The sequence below is a fragment of the Chrysoperla carnea genome, chromosome 1, assembly GCF_905475395.1.
Source record: "Chrysoperla carnea chromosome 1, inChrCarn1.1, whole genome shotgun sequence".
In the NCBI taxonomy this organism is placed as follows: domain Eukaryota; kingdom Metazoa; phylum Arthropoda; class Insecta; order Neuroptera; family Chrysopidae; genus Chrysoperla; species Chrysoperla carnea.
The window spans coordinates 96,344,036-96,371,850 of record NC_058337.1 but is presented as its reverse complement, the minus strand read 5'-3'; the positions used below and the strand labels follow the sequence as shown (position 1 = coordinate 96,371,850).

The 27,815-nt window shown below is 29.2% G+C and overlaps 2 protein-coding genes across 3 annotated transcripts in view; one reads left to right on the top strand and one right to left on the bottom strand.

Moving 5' to 3' along the window:
• Window positions 1–269: 269 nt before the first annotated feature.
• Window positions 270–27,815, top strand: part of LOC123290669 (probable G-protein coupled receptor 158) — a 39,053-nt gene continuing 11,507 nt past the window's right edge. For both annotated transcript variants that reach the window (XM_044870931.1, XM_044870930.1), the window contains exons 1-4: window positions 270–1,081; window positions 4,578–4,717; window positions 5,696–5,858; window positions 22,110–22,178. In XM_044870931.1, coding sequence (XP_044726866.1) covers window positions 428–1,081; window positions 4,578–4,717; window positions 5,696–5,858; window positions 22,110–22,178 — 1,026 coding nt within the window. In that variant the 5' untranslated portion in view covers window positions 270–427. The remainder of the gene's footprint in view (window positions 1,082–4,577; window positions 4,718–5,695; window positions 5,859–22,109; window positions 22,179–27,815) is intronic.
• Window positions 9,737–17,175, bottom strand: LOC123290670 (ejaculatory bulb-specific protein 3-like). Its single transcript, XM_044870932.1, has 2 exons — window positions 16,860–17,175; window positions 9,737–10,148 (listed from the first exon to the last, which is right to left on the bottom strand). The coding sequence occupies exons 1-2, from the start codon at window positions 17,041–17,043 to the stop codon at window positions 9,958–9,960; spliced, it is 375 nt and encodes a 124-aa protein (XP_044726867.1). The 5' UTR covers window positions 17,044–17,175; the 3' UTR covers window positions 9,737–9,957.

Sequence of the window (27,815 nt, the reverse complement as noted above, 5' to 3'; positions counted from 1 at the left end):
GGAACTTAAGGGATGGTCAGGTTCATGGGAACTTAAGGGATGGTCAGGTCACAGGGGCTTCAAAAAGGAAAAGAATCAACGAAAAAGGCGAATGTCGTATGATGATTGTATTAGATTAGGTATAATGTTGAATTATTTCAGCGAAGATGGCCGATTATGAGCGAGATAAATAATGTTATACATTAGTTTCTTTCAATAAGAGTTTTTGGCACATTTTAATGGCTATGTTTCTTTGTTTCAGGAAAAAATATGGATTTAAATTTCATAATTGATATTACATGACAATTTAAAGAACCATTGTAATCTCAAAAAAGTGCGCATCATTATTATCTAAGTAAGCAACACTCACTAATAATGTAAAAATAGAAACACAACAAATGAAGAACATCAATGAAAAATAAAAATATATGAATTGAGTGATGACGTAATGACAAGAAAAGTTTGGCTACTGTTATTAGTGGCAATAATATGTATAATACAAACAATAAATGGTAACATCAACAATAATATAACATCAACACAGAACAGTTTAACAACTATAATACCAACATTAATTGCTGCCCCACAATCATCCACACACAATTGTGTACCAAAAATATTAAACACAATTCCAATACCGCCAAAAGCATTAAGTTACATAACAATTGCAACAGATGCAGCAAGTATTATAAGTAAATTTCCCAAACATCATTCAAATATAACACGAGAAGCAATCTTCGTACGTACAATATTCAATCAGCATACACGTATATTTGCAATTGCAATAATATCACCAGATCATCATAATTTATTGGCATATCGTAAACGTGATCGTTTATTGATACATCGTAATCGTACAATTGAAACCGAACCATTTTGGAAAGTTATCGATTTTATTAAACAAAACAATGGTGGTAATACATGGTCGCCACCATTACGTGATTGTATATTAAATCGTGGTACATGGTATCAAGGTTATTTAGCAACAGCACATAAAAATTTCCATGTTGCCATATTTATACCGGTGGTATTGAATCAATGCGATTTATTATTGGCGGATATATTTGGTGGTCGACATAAATGTGATGATTATTCAACTAAAGTAAGTAATGGTTTAGGTTTAATTTCCCTTTTTTTTTTTTAAAGATGCGCACATAATTGTTCAAAATATACTGTATTTATTATTGCAAACAAACTTCTTGGCGCTATGTTGAAAAGAGTAGGAAATCTGCAGAGAGAAAGTGTGTGGAAATTGTTAGAAAAATTTAATCAATATTTCAAAGTAAAAATTTAACTTTTATTACAATCAAATTAAACATTGGACCTTGCTTGTTTTTTCAACCCTGGCAACGACCAAATCATGCCAAAAAATAAGAAAAACCTCCAAAATTTTGACCTTATTTCAGTTTTTGTCAATTTTGGCCCGGAAAGACTGTTTTTTCGCCAAAAATTTATTTTTAATGAAAGTTAAATTTTCAACAATTTAAAATAAAACCGGTTTTTTGTAGGGAAATATAGTTTTTCAAAGTTTGAAAAACCTTCACGGTCAAACAGTGATATTTACGGAAAAATGTTTCAAACAAAAGTTGTGTTTGTTAATTTTTTGATAAGGTATCGTATAACTTGAAAAAGTGGACAAACTTTGTAAAGCTGTAAACTATTGGTCTCATGAAAACCGGTTTCCAGGTCAAAATCGGCAAAAACTGAAATAAGGTCAATGTTTTTGAGATTTCTCTTACTTTCTTACATGATCCCGGCGTTTGCCGACGCCGAAAACTTACATTGGGATTTAACATTGCCCTTACATTGCTAATTTTTAGAATGTAAGGGCAATGTAAGTCCATTAAGCATTCAAACCAAGCGGCATTGCAGAGATATTAAACGCAAGGTCGCTTGTTTTTTTGGCGCTAGTGATTCATACCAAAGAAATTGAGATAAGAAATATTGAAAAATATTATATATTTTATCGACATAAAAATACACACAAAGAAAAAGTTTTCTTAACTTGTGTTACACTTTTCCAACTATAGAAAAGAAGGAAATTATAAAACTTCTTACTATTTAATACTTAACGTATCTTGCTTTTTCAACAACAACAAAAAATAACTTTAAAGAAAAACTTTTCATAGTTATCAATTATTCATATAGTTACCAATAGCACCCATTATCCTATCCTATAGTGTTTTAGTCCTATCCTAGTTCTACTATTATAAATACGATTGTTTGTTTGCTTGTTACGCTTACACGCGTAAAGTACTGGGCGAATATTAATGAAATTTTACTGTATTATACCTTATACATCAGAATAGGACATCAGCTATAATTTGTCTTGCTGGTACAGTAAGGACAGACATACATATAGTGTCTATATAAGCCTTAATAATAATATAGCTTTGAATAGGGCCATCCACCAGACGTATTGTGGGTAACGCCAACCAGTATGGGCCTGACGACCATACTGCATCGTCTTATAACTATTGCTAATGTTACAATTCTCTAATGCAGTATAGTACACAGTATGGCGCCCGATAGGAAAATATGCTCCATTTTAAAATTGGCATACCTCGGCCAATTTTCAAGCTAAAAAGTCGAAAAAAAAAACAAACAAAAATATGCACAATTAAATCAGCTAGAACTTTTACTTGAACTTTTTTTAAATTTTAATCCTAATTAAGTATAAAAAAAATTCTGTCACTATGCCCATAGCGAGACAATGAGTAAATCATTTGTATTATATAATGCTTCCTGTGTCGACCGGCAACCTGAAGTTGATTAACAAAATTTATATTAACGCGATCGAAGCCTCGGGCAAAAGTTGGTTACTAAATAAAAACTTGGGTAGGTTATTGGAATTTTATTTTTCATTTTTTTCAAATTATAACTTTAAAAAAAATATAGGCATGTATAATTGATTATAAAATAAATATAAATAGATAAATATCTTAAATAAATTACACGAGATGCATAAAAATATATAACACTGTAGAAAATAATTTTAAAACAAATTTTTTACATACCTTTTTCATAGTTTGAAAAGTGAAACACAAGTTCGATAAAATATATTTTCAAAACTTTTTCCAATTTATTATAATTGAAGAACATGCTATCTACCCAAAGATATTATCACTTTAACGTTGTAAAAAAACTTGATATTTACGCTAGATGTGCAGCAATACAATATATATTTTAAGAGTAAACTCATCTTTAAATTGGACTGATAGTGTTCTTACTAATACCTAAATTTAATTTTCTTTATGATTTTGAGGTTGCCGACTCAGTTAAATGTTTTCATTATAACTTTCAAAGAGGAATAAATTCCTTATAGAAAAATCTCTCTATTTCTTATTAATAGTAATTTATTAATGAGTTATTTTTAAGTGACCTTGAAAGTCAAATTCAAAATATTTTCTTCCAAGCAAAACAGCTGCTTTTTTAAGAAAATATCCTGGAAGAAAACAATAGGTACCTTAATTCGCAAGCTCACTATTTTTAAGTTCTTGATTGTAATTTTAGGAGCTTGTATTTTGTATAACAGGTTTGTGTAAATTTTTTATGTATCGAAAGAATGTTAAGATCTTTTCATGTCAAAATGAAAAAATGTTATTCAAAATTAACTTTTAAAACTAATAAATACACTCATTAATAAATCTGATTCCGCGATAGCGGTCTTTCCACATACACCGCTACTCTGCCATATAGAATGGGGAGTTAAACTTTCGTACCAATAGGGAATATTCATGTTTTTTTAAATATTTTTAATTCATTGTTTCCACCGTTATAACATAATTAAGTGTAAACAAATATTTAAAATAGATAATAATTTTGGGATGTTTAAACGCAGTCCTTTTGGCGCTATCTGTTGATGACGTGTTAATATGCGACCTGTCAATGGGTAACAGTTCAATGTATAATTTACACTTTAAATAAATGAATTTACAACACAGAATTCACACATGTTATTATTAACTTTTCTAATAAAAAGCCGTAGAATAATATGGCTCAATGTAATACCATACAAAATATAAGAATAATTAATAGATACCATATAGTATGGCAACAAATCTGACCAGCCACATACGTGATTTATGACGTCACGTCCGTTTTAAAATTTGAATTTCCCTTTTACAAATTAGAATTTCTCTCACTGAATTTGTACTTTTACTAATTAATTTTAAGTACTTAAAAAGATATTAATTACTAAAATAATGATTTAGTTGAAATGTCCAGCCAATAAAGTTTAAAATTTAAATTTTATGAATATTCCCTACTGCCGACACATTTGGAATTAGACATTTTTAAAACAGTGATTTCTTCAAAAATTATTGTAAAATTTTAATAGAAAATTATAGAAAAAACTGATTTTCTGTTAAAAAATGAAGTTATAATAATAATTTTCGAGTTAATAGGTATCGAAAAACTATTTCAAATTGCAAAAAAAGCTGAAGTAAAACAAATTCTATTCGTAAATTTCTTAAGGCAAACATTATATTATCATAGTACAAGAAGCAAGAACATATATCTAACATATAAAAACAAAACATTATTCGAACAAATAAATAAATAAAAGTTTTCTTTTCTTCTTTATTCTATGTGTGAAGTGTGTACCAAAAACTGAATATGGATTAAAACGAGGTGGTTACAAATGTGTTTGTCGAGAACGATTTTATTTTCCCGATGTGAATAATACTTGGACGGGATTTTCCGGTGAGGATATTGAAAACGAGCTTGTCATACCACGGTGAGTAATTTATCTTCAATATCGAATAGAAACCGATACTGCTTTTTCTTTTCTCTATTCATATTTATTTTATCTACCATTCATTTTCTTATCGTTTTTTTCTATATTCTTTCATTTCATACAATGATTTTGTTATTTTATTATTCTCTCAAGAACAATATTTTAAAATATTATCTGTCTCATTTATTAATTGTTAACAATGTGATACGCTGAAATATTTGCAAAGGATGACGTTCATTTGATACAAAATATTTAATCAAATGATACGGTTGAGCAGAGAAGTGTACCATTTTAAAAACGGTGCAAAACAAAACCCATCAATTTTTGGAAACATAAATTCTTTTGATTAGGATGAAAATATAACCCTTTCGCAAAATATTTTTTTAAATTCTTAGTAGGTATAACCATAACGATTCCACCAGTCTAATTTACTTAATAGACTTTTCATTCATTGGAAATTCAGTCAGTTGGTCTAGAGTTGGCTTGCAAACATCATTACCGCTGATTTCCGAAATTTATACGCCTTAAATCTTGAAGGATTACTAGCTTACACTGTCAAATTTCCAATTTTTTCTTAACAAGTGTTTAGGAAAATATTCTCAAAAATATCCTTTTTCTTTCAAATTTCAAGACCCTATGTCTAGAAAAGAACGCTTTTTCAGTTAGAATGTTTCACAAATCGAGAATGTTCCGCAAGACCACTAGTTAAAGCTACCTGCAAATTTTCAACTTCCTACCTTTATAGTTTCGGAGAAAATAAACTACAAAGTTTTGTTCTAATTTGCGACTTTACGGGTAAACAGTGATGTCTAAACTATTGAATCTTGTTACATACGTTACAAGCCCGAAGTTCAATGACGTGTGAAATTTACCGTGCCAATAGATTTTGTAATCTGTTCGGTTACAAATTTAAATATTTGATATATTAAATAGATATAATATTTGTTTTATTTTAACTATTGAAATAAATTTTTACAGATGTTCAGAATGTCCAACAATATGCGATCGTTGCGATCACGAAGGACAATGTATGGCACATCCCGATCTGGTATTAAGGAGTGCAGTGCTTGGTGTACAAGTCACATGTATGGGTGTAACAATTATAATAGGAATAGTTGTATTCAAACAGAGAAAATGCAAGGTAATGAAAAATTTTAAATCTTTTATAATACAATTAAATAACCAACCCACTCGTTATTATAAATTAAAATCAACACGCAGAAGCTGCGTAGTCTAGCACAAATTTATATAAATGAGGAAAAATTTAGGTATACATTGTACAATACCACACATCTCTAAAATGTGCCCCTGTCATATTTTTTTATCTAGTTAGAATGCTAAATTATCACCAATTAATTAATATGGGTTAAATTTTATTTTCATAAAAAATATGATTCTGCACCAATAGTTAAAATCTAAAAAATTTTATTGCTATTAAGTTAAAATACATTTTTACAACGCCCGCTCGAGAAGTAGACTTTTCGAGCGCTGTATGTCACCTAAGCTTCACTTTGAAGCTTCAAAATACACAATAATCGCATACTTAACTATATGTGTTTCATAAACGCACATGTTCGGTTATAGACTACATAACTGCACAGATTCCTAATACACTATACTACTATAAAATATAACCTCACGGATACTGTCTGTATTACGTTTCTCACTTTACTAGAAACTACTGACACGCCATCTGACGCCGCGATAATAACATGAAAATCATAATATACTAAATAATTTATGTTAATATTTTAACATAATTTATTTATACATAATAATTTTAACATAATTTACATTTAAAATAAGTAAATAAATCATTTCTCAAATTGATAAATTTCTCTCAAAGTCAACTTCCCGAGCGATTGTTGTAAAAAGTATTGAATGCTACTTGCGGAATAAGTAGCAAATATGACAGTCGTGATTACGGCATTCGCTCTAAGGTTATGAGACATTCTTATGAAGACTCGTGTGGTTGTCGCAACTCGCCTACGGCTCGTAGCGACATCTACCACACTCGTCTTCATAAGAATGTCCCATAACCTTACGCTCACGCCGCAACACCACGACTGTCAGATTATTTGCTACTTATCCCACATGTAGCATTAATAACTATTTTTGTGGGAAAAAATCACGCAAGAATGAATTTTTTATATAAGTTGTACAAATATTGTTTAAACAATATAAATAACTAGCAGTTTTCCACGTTATAGCCATCAGTTCTCTTAACTTCCCTTTTGTTCAATATTTAATGGATTGTAACTTTTAGTGCGAATCCCTAATTATTTTGAAAAGAAAATACGGCTATGTCACTTGCTGATAATTTTTACATACTATAGAGTATTTTAGGTGACTATCACTGGATAGTTGCCGTTCATGATATCTATTCATCAGACCTATTTATAGTTCCTTTACCAAAAAAAAAAAACTTTACCAAGAAAATTTTGAAGTAAAAGTCCACTTCATAGGGTATGTTGGAATTTCAGTGATGATTAAATGTAATTGAAATGATAAAATGGGCTAGATGTGCGATAAAAACCCCTTCTTATTGCACATCTAGACCGTAAAATAGCATTCACCTTATTATAAGGAATAAGTTTTTAAACTCTTCACAAAGCTCTTGATTCTTTCCTTGGAATTTGAAAACCATTTTTAAATGTAGAAGAACACTTAATTTTTCAGTTAAAATTTCTGTTCGCATAATTTTAGAAGCCAAATTTTATCTTTGATACAAAACCATTAGCTATATTTTCTTGAAGAACATTCTCCAAAAAAACTTAATTTTCTATACTTTAGAATAAAAGTTTTGTACCTTAGTAGAGTATGTGTATAAATATGTCTGTGTATGTGTAGAGGAACGTAAAAAGGTTATTTTTTTCATTGTATGTTAAGTTCATTTTCCTTAATATATGTTATATTTTTCTTCATTTTTTTATTTTTTTGCTGACGTTGTTATTAAAAAATAACCAAGTATATGCTTTGTATCTTTTCGTTTTGTATGAAAATTGTTCTTTTATTATAAGATTAAATTTTTTTGACTTTTTATATTATTATGTAATTTTTTTCATATAATAATCCTAAAAATTTATGGAGGTTATGCTTTTATGCATAATAGTTTTTTTATGATTTTTCATGCTATGTTAGAATCCAGTTAAGAGTCTCAAAATATCTTAGGAAAATTTGTTCTGAAAATAGTCCAAGAGTATGTAACACTAAACTTTGATATTTTTTTATAATACTTTATGGTTTAAGAATTCCAGTTTAAACTATCTCTAACGATTGAGATAATGTATGTTTGGAAGAAAACTTTAGCTCAAAACACTAGACCAAAATGGTATGGCATTCTAACTTGTGTTACAGATTAAAACAAGAAAGAGGCTGTACATATTATTGTGTTTTGAAATCATACTTATAAATTCATTAAATCAACCATTTACAGGAGAAGGGTGTACCACTGAGATAAACAATAAGATAGAAGGTTTGCAAGGCGCAAAAATATTTTGTCTTATCGGAAACAACTAACCTTAAAATTCCAAACTATACTAGATGTAAGACCATAAATCAAGATCATTTTTATAGTATGTTGATTAGGTATTAAAAAACAGGGCAATAAGGAACTAAGGCCTTCAAGGCCTTTATTGCAGGAATCGTTCAATGGGTTATTAAAGAAGAAAAACCGCGGAGTGCTATTAAATAAGAGGGTGGAAATTGAAGATAAGTGTGAAAAAGTACTTCTTTTGGTTTATTCCAAATATTGCTTAGTTTACGAGATATTTGGAAAAAACTAAAAGGAGTGCTTTTTCATCCCTCTGGTCAATTTCCACCCTCTCATTTTATAGCACTCCGCAATTTTTTATTCTTTAATAGCCCGTTGAACGATTCCTGCAATAAAAACGCCTTACTTCCTTTCTATATGACATAATCAAAAGACTATGCAACTAATCAACTAAAATAAAGCCTAACATAATTCTCAGCTTCTTTATTTTCCGTTTTAATAAAAATGGATTGACAACAAGGTACGACAAAAAGTAAAATTTAAGAGTTTATTTTAATTATTCAGTTCATATATCGTTAAGGAAATTTTAATTTAAACTTTCTTTGAATATTTTAGGTTTTTTGGACAACCCCAATTTTGCCATTCAAGTTTCGAAATATTTGGTTAAAACAATATTTTAGGTTTGCCGGATGACTCTGATTGGTGCCTTTCAAATTTGAAAATATTGAATTAAAACAATTTTTTGGCTTTCTGGCAATTCTTTTGCCTTTCGCATTTGAAAACATTTGACTAAAACAATGTATTTTGCTTCCCAAGAAACATAAGGTTTAGCCAAATATATATTTACGGCAAATAGAATAAGGCCAATTAATTTAAAGAAAAAGGATTATGTGACAGATTAAAAAAGGTCAAGTTTTTCTATTTTTTCCCCGGGAAGAAGTAATTATTTAAGGTTGAGATTTTATATAATATAAGAATATAAATTACAATAGATATTCAGAATTTATAATAAAAATTTGATTCTACAAACAAACAAAATATCTGCTCTTCATTGTGACGTCGATATCGCACTGAAGGTTATTTGAAAGTTTAAAAAAATTAATCGGGAATCGTTTTCGGGAAAAAAATTGTTAACCGTTAACAAGTATGGGAAGGATTTTTTATTTTGTGACAACAAATTGATATTCTTGTTTTTTCTTTTAACCATTTTGAAAGTTAATAAAAAAGCAGTAATAAATGAAATCGCTTACGCTAAACCAAATTTAGAAAGACCTCTGCGGTGAGCCTTAGTCACAAGTTTTGCGAACATTTTAGTGTCAAAAAATTAAAAACGATTTGTAAAGCGAGTTGAGAAACAAACACGTTTTCAGAATTTATTGCATTTTCGTTTTAAGCATGGTCCGACTGAAATGTCTGTAACTCATTCAATTTTTTGTAATCTATATTTCAAATTGACATTTTTTTCTATAAATTATTCAATTCCAAAACTTTTAAAACTCAAGAAAAATTAAAAATAAATCGTGGACCACTTTTTCAATTAAAAATATATTATTATTCTTATTACAGGTACAGGTTATGTGTACATTACATAGTAAATTTTTGTTGCTCAAATGTTTTTAACAAAATCATTACCTTTATTCTTATATAGGGATCAAGTATGATATCTCAAGTTTTCTTTTCTTTTATGAAATTTTACAATAATAACAAAAATATTTAAAATAAAAGTCTTTTAACATTAAAATTATTCTTATGATTGTAATGAACGATATTCTTTTTCATATTTTACTCGGAATTTTCCAGTTGGATCGTATTTTTCTTCTAATTCTTTCCATAATTGTGGTTTTTTGTTAATTAAATGACTGATGACTTTGTGTGAACCTTCTCGTTGCTTTTCAGAACATTTGGCGCATTCTGTTTCTAATGCTTCTGGTAATAAACCTATAACAAGCAATAATAAAACATTAATTATATAAAAATTTTATTGTCTATAAACTTTTTATTTAGATCAATCACTCCAAAAACAAAGGGCTCGCTGAAAAGTCATTTTAAAGAAAATATGGTTTATTAAATAGATACTATAGGTACTAATTGTGATTATAAACCATTTAAAATGACCATACAAAACGTATTAAAAAAGTATGATTAAAAATTGTGATAGTATTTATCTAAATTGGCTTCTAAATCGAACCGTTAGTGGACCTAAAGTATAAATTTTTCCGTTCTTTCTATTTTTCTCGATATGTGAATCGATCCATATTATGATGTAAAGAATGCACAAAAATACTGAAGTACGGCATGTTCGAGGTGGTAGCATCGGTGCAGTATTTTTATCGGACAAAATATTTTATTGTTGATAATTAATAATGTTATCAAGTGCAGGTCATAATGTCCGACAAATTCTCTGCTGCGTTTTTTCTGACCGAAAAATATAACGTTATCATACTGATTTTAGACGTATATGTTTGAGGAACAGAGGTTAAACCCCTTTATTATTATTATTATTATTATGCTCATTTCAAAATGCAGCACTTTTGAAAAAAGTCGTAGAAAAAAGTTTAGTAGACTCGCCAAAATGAAGCCACTCACGAAGTTTCAAGTCACTCACTGTCTATATATAAATTTTTTTTAACATCGTACCTTTCTCGTGAAGCCCGGGGGGGGGGGGCATCGACAGCTTTAAATCCATTAATAGTTTAAGTATGTGAGGGAAACACATCCGTACACTGGATTAATGCATGGGCATAACTGGACACAGGCCCAGCGCCCCCGAGTGTCTGGGGGCCCTCAACAATCAAATGAAAAAAAAATGTGAAAAAAAATGTAAAAAATAAATCAGCAAATGGCTAATGGAATAACCGAGCATGCGATCTTCAATCGTAGATCTCCAAAACTACATAGTTGTTGGATCTCCAAAACTACAGAGTGCTTATAATAAATTCAAAATAACATTAACTGTAAAAATCAGGTAACCAAAATAATTAAAAAATTTTAACATACAATGAAACTTACGTTTAAATTATTTCAATATAATTTAATCAATTTTTCACATTACATGTGATTTTTTCCTTTAAAATAAGAAGGGGTCCCTCACATGGGAGCCCCTTAAGATTTCGGTCCAGGGTCTTTCTAATGTTTAATCCGGCCTGTCCATACGCGCTTACATACAAACTTTGATGTAAATTTTTTAAGTGAAAAATCATGTCAGCTTTGCTTCTGCGAGCAATATTCTTATTTTCTTGAATTAAGTATTGACATCATTATGGATAATTACTTGAAGAACATCAAGAGTTAAGTAAATACATTTACTTCAATCCAGTAATTTTTGTTTTACTTAGTAATAAAATAAAATGAATAAGTGGGTTTTGTATTGACTTTCTTTTACCTTGATATAACATATCATGTTTGAAATCAAACAATAATGAATAAAAGGTATATATTTTTAAAACATGATGCAATGTTATAAAATATTCAATCTTTGATTTGTATTTTTAAATTATATATTATTACATACTTACAAGTAGGTAGATATTTCTTTCTTTGGTTATATATTATACAGGTATATTTTAGTTCGATTTACAATATATATTTAGTTCGTTGACTTTTGATATTCAATTTAAAAACTAAATTGCTTTTTTTATTTTGGATTACTTTTATTTGTTGGTTTGTTGGTTTATTTTATTAATTTTGTGGATATCAAATATATAATCCAGCGAAAAAATGTTTTACTTCCACTTTCGCGTCTAAATATGATAGCAACAATTTTTCTTTGGCCTGTGTTTACTTGATTACGTGAAACGCTGAATAAAACCGAATAATAACCGGACGATTCAATTGAATGGAACTTGACGGATTATGCCAAAGTGAAAAATTTTATTTTTTTTTTATTTGGCGTCCGCTTGTCGCTAAATTCTTTTTTCATTTCTGCGCATTTAGAGACATCCGCAAGATCAATACAAATCGATTGACATAAGAATCATCAAAATGGATTAACGCGTTTGGCCTCTAGAGTTCCGCAAGGGAACAAACATACATAAATACATACATATAGACTGATAAATGCACCACTTTGCATCGCGCAGTCGAGAAAAAACTTAAAACAGAGTCGTTATTAATATCCATTCATTGGAGGAGAAGGGTTTAATAATGTGACCTACCGTGGTGATTTACTCAAAACTGCCAATTTTAGTCATTGGAAGCTGTTTAAATTCAAGAATTGAACTACGAAAATTTTATTTTTTCAAGATACTCTTTAGTTATAAAAAATATCTAAAGACTATACTATGCGCATACCGTAAGACCAAGCTCAAAATCTCTTACTCCACGATTCTGAAATATGCCTACTTTATTGTCGATTTATTAAGATGGCAAGAGAAATGAATTTAAACTGTTTTACGTACAAAGTATGGTTCTTAGGTACACTTTTAATGATATTTTATGAGTGCCTGAGCACCAAACTCACTAGAAGTATATTATTGTGTGCAGGGCCGAATTTACATAAAGCACCACCCTTGGGCAATGGAAAAATTGCCACTCTAAGTTACATATAAAATTTGAAGAGAAAAATTCTACGCAAATCTTTTTATCGATGCTAGATGCTTAAGAATTTGTCATTATTTCAGAAAGCGTATAAACCAGAATTTAAAAACCATACCTTTCCTTTTTTTTTTGACCATTCGATCAATTTCCGGCCTAGGGCCATGGCCCATGTGGGCCAAAATGTAAATCTAGGCATGATTGCGTACGTTACGTCTCGATCAAAATGTTCGTTCACCAAGAAAGTAATGACTCTGGTCCTTATAGAACCTTATGCACCACAACAAGTTTTTAATGACACTGTATATTTTATATGGAGGTAAAAACCAATGCAATTACAATGCTTTAAAATAATTGCATTATGTTAGAAAGAGACAAGAGAGAATAATGCAATATTGTAAATAAATACTAGTAAAACGTTAATTGCAATACAATAAAATGCGTGGTCAAACACGTGTAGAAGGTTGAAAACATAAATAAATTAAAATAAGTGTGTAAATAAAAGGAATAAAGAATTTCATTGAAATAAAAATAATGTTTATGATTATAAATTTTGTTCCTAATAAATATCTTCTAATCATTTAATTAAATCAAACATATTGAATGTATCAAACTTAACAGAACAAAGCTAGATTACACGCTATAATAATACAGTTACATAATATTTAATTTGAGCACAATGACATTCAAAATTATATAGGTATCTTAGTGTTCATTGCCCTCGAATTAATAAATACTTTCCCCGATCAAACTGGTTGATTATGCAATACTTAACGAATAAAAAAAGTGGCATTATCATAAGAACAGAAAAAATTTATTATTTTTAGAAGACACTTTCAATTTTTTTTAATACAATAACCGTAACCTGTGGCAATGGGAAGTGAAATTAAAGTAGTCCGGCTGTTTCAGCAAGTGCGGTGAATGTTCATTTTTTTTTATGGAAAATAATAGTTCAAAGTTCTTTATCACAATAAACACTCTTGTGGTGTTAAAATTAATCGGTGATTGAACTTCAAAAAAGTTTTCACCATTTATCACAGATTCTGTTTATGCAAAAAAAAAAAAAAAACATTACCTTGCGCTTTCTAAAAAGAAAACATGAAAAAACTCTGGTTTTTGACGTTTATATGTCAAAAACTAGTCAAATTATAAATTTTATCTTTTTCGATAAGTATTTTTAAAACATTACGTGATACACATATTATTTTTATTCATAATATTTTATTCATAACTTAAATTCAATGAATATAAATTAGTTGCCAATTTGACTAATCACATGACGGCCGAACTACTTTAAATACTATTATACTTAGTATATTACACATTTAGGGAGCAAAAGTAAAGAATTCTCAGATCTCACTTTGATTGTCAGCGAAGCCGAGGGTGACAAACATGAGATCTGAGACATTCTTTACTTGCTCCCGTGGTAAGTATAATGTTTTCTGGTCGACAAAGGCGGAAAGTGGCACGTTTAGCACAGTGGGAAAAAATTTGACACTTTCCGTCCAAGGGGAAGAAAAATATTAGTTCAAATGAATCATTTCATTCACAACTATTTCAGTATCTCTGAAGGTAGGAAAGCAAGTTCATCCTTAATTTTTGCTCCTTAATGAATGGATTAGGAATTACGAGGGAGAAGTTGGTCCAAAAATTGTCCGACCTTTTATTTATAAAAGAGGACATTGCAGTTTTTATATACAACTTGGATTACGAATATCCAGGGGTAAATTTATCCACAACTTATCTCATCTTTTGTTAATAAAAATTATAACAAATCTAAGTTACGTATTTTATAAATGATCCCTTAATATAAAATTTTAGAACGGAACCCTAATTAACAAGCCCACCTTACTATTAACCGGTATTAATAATAACTATAACTATTATGCAATGTGGAAACATTTTATTTCACTTTATATGCAATTGTTTATTTAATTTGGCAAAGTGGAACACAGAATTACAAATTACTCAATATAATATATCGATTAGTTATTGAAAAGTAAAAGTTTGATTAGGTATATGAATAATAATAATATATCTCCTCTAACTCTTTCAATTTCTGAGAAGCCTAATTATCATTAAAACGCAAAAATTCAATTTCAACACTAAAATAAGCTGAATACGACCCATATGGTGCACACCATCAACTTCTCAGATAATAAATAGCACGCGTTTTGTATCCAAGAAATGCTGCGATTAGCACCAGTCACCGACAAAATTTTGTTTGATGCAAATTAAAAAAATTATGCTAGGTTATGTTTGGCTAAAGCGGCTGTCCTGGGGTGGGACACACTTAAACCATAGAGTCCGTTGTTATACTGTAAAAAGAGGTAGGCCCATCTACGATTAAGAACAACAGAAGGGCTTTGACGTGAACGGAAGAGATTGTCGCAGCAAGGCTGTCTCAAGTAAGTCCATCTCCTCGTGGCAAGAACTGGGCAGTGACATAGAAGAGGGGTCGTTTCTTCGTCCTCCCAACTGAGAAAGCTCCTGCAATAGTTATGATACACTGTCAGGCCAAGGATTAAATCGAGATCGTTATTATCTTTCATTTACGAGAAATCGTGAACGAAAAATGTGGAAGAAAGAACACTTAATATAAAATTGGGGCTAATAGCTAATACTAATGGTGCTAATAGCTAATACTTTCAGTGCTATGAAACGTAAAGATATGTTGAAAATTTCTATATGGATTTTCGGACCAATTACAAGAACTTCCCTAAAAAGAAGTTAAACAATCTAAAGGTCTTTGTGCGTAACAATAAACACAGTTTAATGTAGGACCCCCCACAATAAATACCCATCAATAAAATATTTTTATTTATTCAATAGCTTCTTTAAGTGACATGAATATTTAATCATGTATGTACATAAATAAAATATTAATTTGTTTGCCAAATTCATAATAATGTTTCACTGGAATGTACACAAATAAAAAATTAATTCATTTTTTGTATTATGGATATAAATAGAAAATTTTCAAAGGAAAGGTAGTGTAATGAATCTCCAGAAGAACCTATAATGGCCTGATGATTCTTATTTCTTGTTGTTCTTATGCAAGACCAATGAGATATACAGTGAGTCAAGAAAACTCAACCTATTACAAATTTACAAGTAGGGTCGATTCCTAAAATTTTACCTAGCGTCAGATATGGGTAGAAATATCAAAAAAAAAACTACTAGAATAAGTTGGGAGCCTCCTGGTTGTGAGCCAAGTGCCCCGGTAACCAAATAAAATGAGTGCGTATACAAAATATAGCTGCAGTATAAGTATTATCAAAGATAAGAGAAAAGAAAACTCCCAAAGATTTTTATATAAATATGTATTTCGACTTGTGTAGTGATATGCACTAGGAATTAGCTAATGGTAATTGGTCTTATAAATAGTGTATGTTTTTCGTTCCTAATTCTTACAAATTTGAAGAAGCGAAGTGCCGCAATTTTGATGGGAAGTGCCGCGTTGCGGTCTATATCTCCGTATATGTACTTTATTCCCTAATTCCCTTGGCTCATCGAGAGATTCCTTATTCTCAAAGGATGAGTGAGTCGCAGGGGCCCCAGAATAAAAATTCGACAAGTCGCTAATTTCGGCAATATGTAGTAATCAAAAAATTGGCTATGCAAAGAGGAGAGAGAAGGGCATCTTACGGGTGCTCCTGCGAGAGAAGCGAAAAATTCGTAAAGCCAAATTTTAAAACAACAATTTTTTTTATATTAACATATAGACTTTATTGACTTAGTTTATCGATAATATGAATTCTTTTCGATCTTGTTAGGAACATAAAATACTGAAAATTTTTTATAGAAAACATTACAAACTGGATCACTTATTTCGTTTTTAGAATTTAACAAGCTGCTTTAAAAAAGAATAAACAATTGCTCAAAATTCGAAAAATGAACTTAAATTTGTTCCTTATAATAAGGGCAGTATATTTGGTTCGAAACATTTCTTCAAAAATCGCACAGTTTAGGTAGAAATTAAATGTAGAGTTTTACGCGAAAATGGATCTTACACGGCCTCTACGAATGTAGTCAATTTTCGAAAAAATGTTTCTAACAAAAGTTAAGAGCTATACATAAGTTAGTTTTAGATTATAATAAAAAATTAAAACTTACGTTTCAATTCTGCACCATCGGGTGTACATTTTCCTGTACCTTTCAAACATTTCACATAATTACGTAATAATCGATCACTGGATAAGATATCTTCTAAATTAACATTATCATATTTAGTTGTGTATTTGTCTTCAGCGTAGACAATAGCGATAAGTGATAAAATTAGGAAACAAAATACTTTCATTTTTATTTGATTTTTTAAATAAATATTTATTCAATTATTATAAATGTAAAAACTTTCAATTTTATTTTTTCAATTTTACTTTCTTTAGATTCTAGGAATCCTAAATAACCGACCACCAAATAATAGTTTGAGAGTCAGTATGAAGTTTAAATAACGAATAAAATTATTATTTTAAGATCATTGGGTTATATTTATATCTGTTTTAAATTTTTAGATAGAAAGTTATAGTTTCCAATCAGAAAACAAAAAATCGTGTGTGGTCGTCTACATAGTACGTGTGTGTATGTATATGTCCAGAAATTTTACTTAATTTTGAAAATTTGGCAGTACATTTAACAGTTTGGTAGTAAATTTCCATAAATTACGTTTCACATTAAGGGGAGGGGAGGGAGTTATTTAATATACTTAACCAAAATCAGAACTTTAAATTCAGCCTACTACAAATTGACAAATAGAGCCGATTCTTAATATTTTAGCGTCATAAATGGTTAGAGATATCGAAATAAACTAATCGAAAAAGTTGCTAAAATATTTTTTTATGCTCATATACCGATTTTCATGACAAAATTCGCTTTTTTAATTTGTTCATTTTTTTTGTCTTTACTTACTCAAAATTATTACAAATTTATTGGCATATTTGAATACATAACACTATTAAATTATCAATTTGTCCAGTTTTTACATACCATAGCAAACTAGTTATAAAAGTTTATTTTTTAATTTTATAATTAGTGTGCTATGGATTGTAAAAACTGGATAAATTGATAATTATATAGTGTTATATAATCAAATATTTCAATAACGTTGTAATAATTTTATGAGTGTGTACCAAAATAATTAAAAATGCGAATTTTGTCATGAAAATCGATATATGGGTATAAGAAAATATTCTAAGCAACTTTTTCGAATTTTTTTTTTTTTGATATCTCTTGCCATTTCTGACGCTGGGCATAATATTAAGAATCGGTTTTTTTTTTGTCAACATGTAGTAGGCTGAGTTTATAGTTCTCATTTCGGTTAAGTATCTTCAAAATGTGACCCATCACTCTGAATAACTGTGCAAAATTTCAAATCGATATTCCAATAAATAACGAAAATATGAGGGTGTCTTCATTTTAAATGTGACACACTTTATATTCGATATAAAATTTTGAAACTGTATAATTTAATCAGAAAGTTACTGGTATCAGCGCCAATCGTGAAATCCTACACGATTTCCTATATATATGTTTATGGACATACTTTTTGTGTGTATGTTATAGGTATGCCACATACCGTATGTTAATTACTAGGTAATTTGAATGTCAACACGTTCCATACTTTAAGTGCACGTTCAATCATCTATAAAGGTCACGGATAGAGTTTTTATATCGAATTATTTCATTCTATTTATTATTAGGGTATTCACTTACAAGTATTAATTACATATTCAAAAGAAAAACTGCAAATGGATATTTATGAATGTTCACCTCCGTATACATAGTTATTATGGAGGTAATGTTGTTCACCTGAGGTGCTCTCCAGAATTACATTTTTTAGACATTGGTCTGTATGCATGCATAGATTCGTTGATGTATACGTTTACTTCAAATTCTGTCCAAACGAAAAGATTTCGATCACATAAATGAAACATAAATGCAAATAAGCACTCTATAAAAAAATTTGTAGCGAAGGAACTGCGTTAGCTAAGTGAATTCCCTCAGAGATTGAAAAAAAAGAAATACACATTTTTCTTAAAATTCAATATTGTATTTTTAGTTTTCCAAGAAATTTTATTTCAAAAACTAATCGCCTAGAGAAAAGAATTACAAGAGTACTTTTTTGCCTAAGACTAATCAAAAAATACAAATGAATTATTTATTTTTTTTGACATATTTGAAAGTTTTAATTGAATAATTTAGTAAAACCACAAATATCTCACTGGAGTTCCGGTACTGTGAATAGGGGATGTATTAATTAACATTGAAAACCTTAGAACTATAAAAATAGAGATATGTAAGAGTTAAGCATTGAAATGTATAAGTATAAAAATACCTCAAGGTAAGTGTATAGTAATAGGTAAGTTAGAAATAGAGCTACGAGTAAACCATTGGATATTAGGTTATACTATATTCGAAATAAATTTTAAATTAAGAAAATGAAACTTTAATAAAACAATATAATAAAGAGTATTGGCTAGCATCGAGTAAATATTCCCTACAATAAATCGTAGTTGTGACTTCGAACTGTTGATTTCATTTATGAGGTAGAGCGTAATTGGGATGGAAATAAAAAAAAGTATATTCAGCAATCTGAGTTTCATGTTTGACTGAATTTTAGTCGACCTAAGTCGTTTTATTTTTAATTATTTTAAATTTTAATTGCATTTATTTTATTCTAAAATTTTATACCCGAAATATGTTTAGTAAATGTGAGTGAATTACGTGCATAAAAATTTTATAATGCCCACATCAAATTTTATTTATGAGGTATAAATTTTATTAATCATTTTTGAACAACAATTATTTACTTTCAAGGCATATCATTGTATATGATGATAAGAAACACTAAAATAAACTTATTGTATGTATTAGGAAAATTAATGTGCCATGCGACAGTCGGTATCTTAAAATATAACGATAACGGTTTCGTACTGGGTTTCAACAAACACTGAATAAATAATTTGTAAAATATTTTTCAAAAATTCCATTTAAATATACAGGTGTCTGTGTACGACTATAAAACAATATTAGCAAATTTCTCAATAATTATAGTTATAATGAGAAAACAAAATTGACACATTGTATTTAAAAAACTGATTATTATTATAAAATTTTACATATCTTATACAAGAAAATCTGTATGCATATAGTGGCCTTATTGTGTGATTCTATCTCTCATGTAATAATTATATTATTTACAGAATGGTTATAAACATTACGCGAGTCCTCTTTTAGCTTCGTCATATTTTTGTCATGGTTTCTAAGCTTCAGTGCTGCCGCACGCCCTTAAATGAGCTGGCAGAACAAATGAATGTAAACCTGGTATGAGTACCGGGACACAGACACATTCCAGGAAATTTCGAAGCCGGTGAGCTTGCCAGAACAAGCATCAATAAATATCCGGTAGTTCCATTTGTGAACTGCAAGTTGCTCCTCAAAGAGGATATCTTAAAAAAGGCCAATCTTAGATGTAGAGGAACGTACTTGTGTTACTACAAGACAGATATCTTGAAAACTTTCGCTCTTGTCTGATCTTACGAAATTAGCACACAAGAAACGTATATATATACTATCAAAACGACACGGATTTTTCCGAGATTTTGCATTTTTGTTTCGCAATGTTTCGGCTCATAACCAGGCTTTGAAAAAACCATTCGCATTAGCCGAAAGTACAAATCTGTGTAAAGATATAAATAAAAGTATCCAAAAACCTACAATTAAAAAAAAAATCATTTTGCTCAAAATTCAGGTTTTCTGCATTTTTTACAAGAGAAACATACTTAAAAAAATTGGCCATTTGTAAAAATCTATCGAATTTATTATCAAAATTCGCTAGATCCATTTTTCCAACTAACCGCTTTCTGTCGAGAGTTGGAAAAATAAGAAAAAGGATCTTATAATTTATTAAGAATTTTGAAAACGTACAGGCTACAAAAATTCAATATACCTACGCATTCGAAAACTAATGCATTTCTCTGTGGAATATGATTTGAACTACATATTTCAGTAGACCACACTGTAAATACTTATATAAAAGAACTGATTTTGTTGATGGTGGGATCTCTCAATCGATATAATATGGGGGTCTTTATATGTTAATAATGATTTTGAAATATTCTTACTACATATGGAATTATAGGTGTATCATGTATAACTTAAACACTGTTTAACATTACCTACATCTTGGAGACACGCATATATAGATTCAAGCATCGATTGTATATTGTAAATTAGTAATACTAGTTAGTAATAATAAAATAATAAATTTAAAATAACCAAGAACCCGACTGTGTTAAATAAAATCAAAAAAGAAAGACCAGTAGTTTATGTAGCGACTTTAATAGTCGGGTTCCATTAAAATCTAAACCGGATAAAATATTTCCAAAAATATATCCTGATTGTTGAAGTCGCTATGTAAAGTACTGGACTTGTGTCTTTCTTTTCAGCTTTTATTTTACACAGTCGGGTTTTGGATTTTATTAAATTATTTATTTCATTTTTGACTTTTTAGTATCCCAGCACTAAAAAAACCCTCTTATTATATAAAACAAGTTTAGTCCCAAATTTGTAAGGCTTAAAAATATTGATGCTATGAACAAAATTTTGGTATACATAAAATCACCTAATTAGTCCATTTCCGCTTGTCTGTCTGTCTGTCTGTCATCTGTCGTCTGCCCGTCTGTCATCACGATTACTCAAAAACGAAAAGAGATATCAAGCTGAAATTTTTATAGCGTGCTAAGGACGTAAAAAGTGAGGTCTAGCTCGTAAATGAGCAACATAAGTTAATTGGGTCTTGGGTCGGTAGGACCTATCTTGTAAACAGTTAAAGATAGAACAAAAGTTTAAACGTATATTCCTTATAAAAAAATAGGCAACTTGTGTATGAAACATTTTTTCGTAAACATCACTGTTTCCCGCAAGAGCGCAAATTGTATAGTATGTATTATATGGGAATATCAATTATATATGTGACATGTATCAAAATTTTTATTCAGGTGGATTTGATAATGTAGTTATTTAATTCAAAAGGAGGTAAAAATGAATGATTTTTTTCTTTTGCTGACTTGGCTACAAGTTAATTGCATATTCGACAACACTAATAAGACTGGCAAACTCGATATGAAAAAACAGAAATATTAGAACATGTTATACTTGAAGTATTTTAATTCTAGGAAATTGGTTAAAGGGATACTTCCTTTATTAAATTAATATTTGTGTTTATTACAAAAACCGGAATAAAAAATTCATTTCCCCACATTTCATTTTTTTAAAAGAAAATATTAATAAAAATAATAATAATTTAATTATACATTTAATTATATGCATAAACATTCTAATTTCCTTTTAATTTTCTTTTAACAGACAATTGCATCCGGAATGTGGACCATACTGGAAACAATCTTGTTGGGAATATTCCTACTTTATTCAACTGTAAGTGAACTTTATTTCATTTTTTATTAAATTATAAATATTACATTTCTTGGGTGGCAGCAAGATAATCCATAATTTTCTAATGGTTTGTACCTAAAAAGGGACAATGTTAATGTTTTTATTCAGAAATACAAAATTTAAAAAAATAGATAAAGTTTTTATAAAAGCGGTACAAACAACAATATGAGTCTGCCCTCAAATTTCTTTTTTAATAAGTTTACAGGATAAATTAACAACAATAATGAGTTATCGCAAAATTATAATAATTCTAAAATGGATTTTTTTTCTAAAGTTAAAATTTTGAAAATTCTTGTTAATTACAAGCTTATAGAACAAAAAAGCTCACATAAAACTCAAGTTTATCATCAATCCATAAGAGTAGAACGTGAGATTTTTAGATTTCAAGTTTCCCATATTTCTAGGTCCATGGAGGTAAAGGATTGAAATTGTTGAACAAAAAAATGACTCCTGGTTATGCTTCACCTATTAAATATCATCATATATTAGCTTGGGTTTAAAAATTTGAATTTTTCAAAGAACTTCTTGGAAGGAAAATGGGAACGAATTTGATTTATTGTCGTACGTTGTAGTTGATCTTCATTGAATGATCCTGTAAACATGAATTTTGGCTCCTTTTTATTTTTAATCATAAGCAGTGAACTTAATGTTGACGATATCTCAATCTGAGAGGTATCTTCATTTGTAAGATGAATTATTTCATATACATTGTCGATAGGCAACATTATATACAGAAATATATTAGAAGTTGCAAGTATTGAGTTTTTCAATTCAGTTTCAACACCATAATGCCAAAATGTCATCAAAATTTTTATCTATTATTTTTATCGAATTCATTTGATTTAAAATCAGTTAGATTAAAATTTTAGATTTTTAACAAGCTTTTTTTAGTTTTTAACTTTGTATTATCTATGTAACGAAATCTTTGTGCGTCATCTTCACCCACTTCGAAACATCGGATTGAATTGCAACTTCACATACTTATCAAGGACCGATGACTAATTTAATAAGTTCGTTCGATTGTCCTGGTCGAGATCTTCAGGATTAAAGATTAACAAAAAAAATCTTTAATGGTGGAAGCGCAGATAACATTCCATAATATAATAGTTTAAAAAAAAACACTCTTTTATAACTAATTGAATTAAAAAGTAGAAAATAGTTTCAAGTTAAAAACTCTCGAGAATTCGAGAATAATTATTGGATAATTAACGAGAAATATATATAAAATTGATCGTTTTGAAAACAGCTAAATATATCGAAATTGTTCACTCTACATTTTTTTAGGAAAAAATTTTTTCAACAACTTCTTAAAAATTTTTTGTTTAAAATCAATTAGTTTCAAGATATTGTTAATTAGCAAATAAATACATATATATTTCCCGATTTTTGGGAAAATGGCTGAAGATATCAAAATTTTTGATTCTACATTTTTTTAGGGAAAAAAATTTCCGACAATTTTTCATAAAGTTGATGGTCTTCGAGATATTGGTCGAAAATCGTATTTTTATGTATACATAGCATTAAGTAACGCAACCCTAGCACTTTTGAGACTGCACGTTTTTAGGGTTTTAAATTAGATGCCGAAACCTTACTTTTTTATTATTTTATTTTTTTTTTTTTTGCCTTTGAATAAAGTCTCCTGAAAACAATATTTTGAGTGGACCAAGGAGGATAGTCTTTCAATTTTTTGGTAGGCACAATGCTGAGATGTGTATAAAGCTTTATGTAATATCATCATTGTCAATCTTTAGCAATAAATCAAAACTACTTTTTTTTATTATATTGTACGTATATTATGAGAGTGCTATTATATTAATAATAAAAAGGGTGATGTATACATGCACAGTATCACAAAAGTAACGAGACTGTCCAAGAAGTTTCCAGAGAAACTTTTTTTTTTTCTTGCAAGGATAAAAATTATTTTTTTAGAGAGCAAATGAGTGCTTTGAAAATGCCCGTGGGCGGCCCTATGCAGACCGACCTTAAATTTTCAAATTAAAATTTAATTTTCAAAAAAAAAAATTCAACCCGTATTGTGACGGCAAAACTTCAGTGTGAAATTCGTATCAAAATTGTTATTTCGTATAATTGTTTCTGCTAAATCTAGGCACTCTTCCTCTATTAAATTTATTTATCGAATTTCAAGCATATGTCAACAGACTTAACAATATATTCTGTTAGATGATCCTTTTTTTAAAATCCATTTTCGTAAGTACTTTTCAACCAGGAGATTATTGGTGACCTTGATTTTGACATTCACTTGATTTTGGCGCTGAAGGATCATAAAAAAATGTATTACCGTTGTTCAAAAGTTTTATGTTTCAAATAACTTAAAACTTTACTTTAAAAGTAGCTCACTTGACATAATATCTGTTTGTTTCGTAATATAATTAATAGAATTTTGCATTCGAATTCTACCGTATTTATTCGGTTTACAAAAATATGTTTTAGAATAATATATCTTTTTTTATAAGGTCTTTTACACGAATCTATAACAAAAAAATGGGCGTTTTTATTGAAAATTTTGAAGTTTAATCCTTTATAAGATCAATTCAGGCCAAACTTATATTCTCTAAATAGGTTATTTTGGTCCTTGAAACTTTACTTTGAATTCAAAAAAATGGTACTTTGGAAAGTTATTGAATAGTTGCGTTACTTTTGCGACACTCGTTATAATTTATACTATGCTGATACGAAAGCTTACTAACCAATTACTAAAGTGTACTTTATCAAAACAAAAGTAGAAGGTGTATATACTTTCTATATTAGTCGGATAAAGGAATACATAAAATAGCCATTCTTAGGGAATCCTGAATAACAGATCCGATTTTGATGATTTTTTTTAAATGTTTCTTTATATATATTGTTTAAAATCAGAAACATTTCATAGGGGGGAATTTATCTGGAGGGGGGAAAATGCCATGTCCCGACTGGCATATCATCGCCTAGCCTAAATCGCTAATGATAGAAAATTAAAATGTCGAGAGGATATTGATTTTATATTTTTGGTGTCATTTTAGAAAGGATTTTCAAAATTTATCCCCTTAAAGAATGAAATAGGGGATGAAAGTATGAATGAAAATATATACAAATCTTCATTTTTAAGTTCTCTACTTAACCGAATTTAAAAATTCTTTCACCTATAGAATGCTACCTCATCACCAATTATAACTGGGCTTTATTTTATTTTAAAAACAGTTGAAATCACGCAAGAGTGATTTTTTTATATAAGTTGCACAAATATTGTTTAAACAATAAAAATAACAATAATGATTAGTGATTTAGGCTAAGCGTCAATATATCAGTCGGGACATTGCCTATAACCCCTCCAGATTATTTTCCCCCAGTAAAATCTTTCTGATTTTAAATAATATACGAAAAGAATCATTTTGAAAAAAAGCATCATTATCGGTGCTGTTATTGAGAACTCCTGAGTAAAAGCATTCATTGATGCGACTATATGCAATCTTCTACATATACACATTTATGTTAAAGTGTAATAAAATCTTATCTAGCGTAGTAAACCTTTTTGCATACTACATATTAGATTTTTAATCGAGGGCAAAACACTAAAAAGCTTTTCAATTACATTACTTCAATCAAATTACATGAAATTTCATATATTTCATATAAATATCGATTTTTCAAAAAATGCGAAAGATTGGAAACAATCAAAATATATATATCGGTGGAAAATTTTATTCTTAAAATTTTTTATCCTTTTTCCCCTTAAATGCACAATTTTTAAGTAAAATATGAAATGCCCGTGTCACTCAATTAACAATAGACTTGCGCAAACTCCCTAGACAAAATATGAAATGCCCGTGTTGTTTAAGTTTACCATAGTCTTGCGAATTTTTCTCAAACTCGGTAAATATTTTCAGTTTGGTCATAACTCCAGATTATTTTTTCATTTTTTCCTTAGCCTTTTTTCAAGGGTACTTCCCTCTAAGCCAAAACAGAATTTTTGGGGTTTTCTAAAAAACGGGGCTAACCATTTCGATTAAGCTGGGCACAAGGCTAGACCTTAAGATGTTCCTAAAATTGGTATAAGCCACATATCCGGGAAAATTCGAGAAGGTCCACACCCTAGGGAAAACCTTTCCAAATACAGGAAAATGGGATTTTCTAGGGAGAGGCTAAGGGGACAGTAGTGAAACTTGGTATCAGGGCTTATATCAACAAAGTCCTAGGTTTGATATAACTCCCCTCTGGGACCCCTCCCCCTGAAGCCGTGGAGATGGAGGGGATGAAATCGTCAAAAGTGGTCAAATCAAGCCTACCCAAAATTGATCAAATATTATTTAAAATGTCTAATTAAGTAACTTTTGTAACTTGGTAATATTTGCTTAACCTCACCCTTACCAAACTAAATCCTTCTAAATATTATATTAAATCCAATAAATACCTAAGCCTGTTCCTCATAATTATTCAAATTGTTCACATAATCAAATAAATCAATTAAAGAAATAAATAATACTTAATTAAGCCAAATTAGTGAAGTTAAGAAACTGAAGCTTTTCCTTGTTTTTAAATCATTCTTACAATTGGCTGCTTTCAATAAAAATATTACAAGAATAATATATCAATTTTATAATATAATAAAGTTTTGTCCGATGTTTCGGACCGTTTATTACTGGTATGTCAGTTTTATATATTAGACTGGTTATATCTGTTATTGTCAGGATAAATGCAGAAAAATGCTCTAGGCTTTAAACAAAAAAGGCGCATTTCCACGGTTATTTTGAAGTTACTTTTTTTCTTTTGTAAATATTTTTTATTGAAGAATTGCTTTAAACAATAAAAGCACATTTCCATGGTTATTTTGAAGTTAGTTCTTTTCTTTTGTATATATTTTTGTATTGAAAACTCAACATAAAAAAGTGACGCATTTATGTTTTGAAACAAAAGACAACACTTTTTCTACTACCTTCACGTTATACAAGTAGTGAGAGAATGATCCTTTTATAAAAACGTTTTTGTATCTTGTTATATACACGGTGTGCTATTGTAAAGACCCCAACTTTATTTCATCGACGAAGCATGTTAAGAAAATTTTCTAAGGAATACATCTTATATATTTAAACGATCAATTCTGGAAATTATCTTGGAAAGAGCTTGGAAATGGCTCGAATGATTTTCATTTAAATGAGTATGTAGGGGTTTTTTAGGGCGAAAAGTCGATCTAGCTTTTTTTAGCGATCTAGGATTCATTTTTAAAAAAAGGCGTTTTATCCTTCTTTTCATGAAAAACTGAAACATTCACTGCAAAATATGACTCTTCCTGACATCTATTGGTGTATATCGTAGTTAACGAAATTAAATACATTACCGGGACATTTAAATTGGTATTTGTGTAGAGACAGTTTAAACGGTCTTATATTAGTAATAAAATTTGTGTCTTTTAACTGAAAAAATACCATTGATAGAGGCTATACATAGACAAAATAGCATGAACTTTATTTAATTAACACTCCGTTATTTTCTGCCTACTATTCGTAAATTTTTAGTAATTACCATTAGATTTTAGTAATTTCTTAATTACGCATTAATAAATTTCTAAAACATGGGCCCGAATTTCGATACCAGAACCATAATTATAAACTTGTTTTATAACAA

What these genes read in the sequence shown, in the direction of transcription:
- LOC123290670 (XM_044870932.1), bottom strand. Translation starts at nt 17,043, where the DNA reads ATGAAAGTATTTTGTTTCCTAATTTTATCACTTATCGCTATTGTCTAC. An exon ending in CGATGGTGCAGAATTGAAAC is followed by an intron (nt 10,149 to 16,859) that starts GTAAGTTTTAAT and finishes TGCTTGTTATAG; the next exon opens with GTTTATTACCAGAAGCATTA.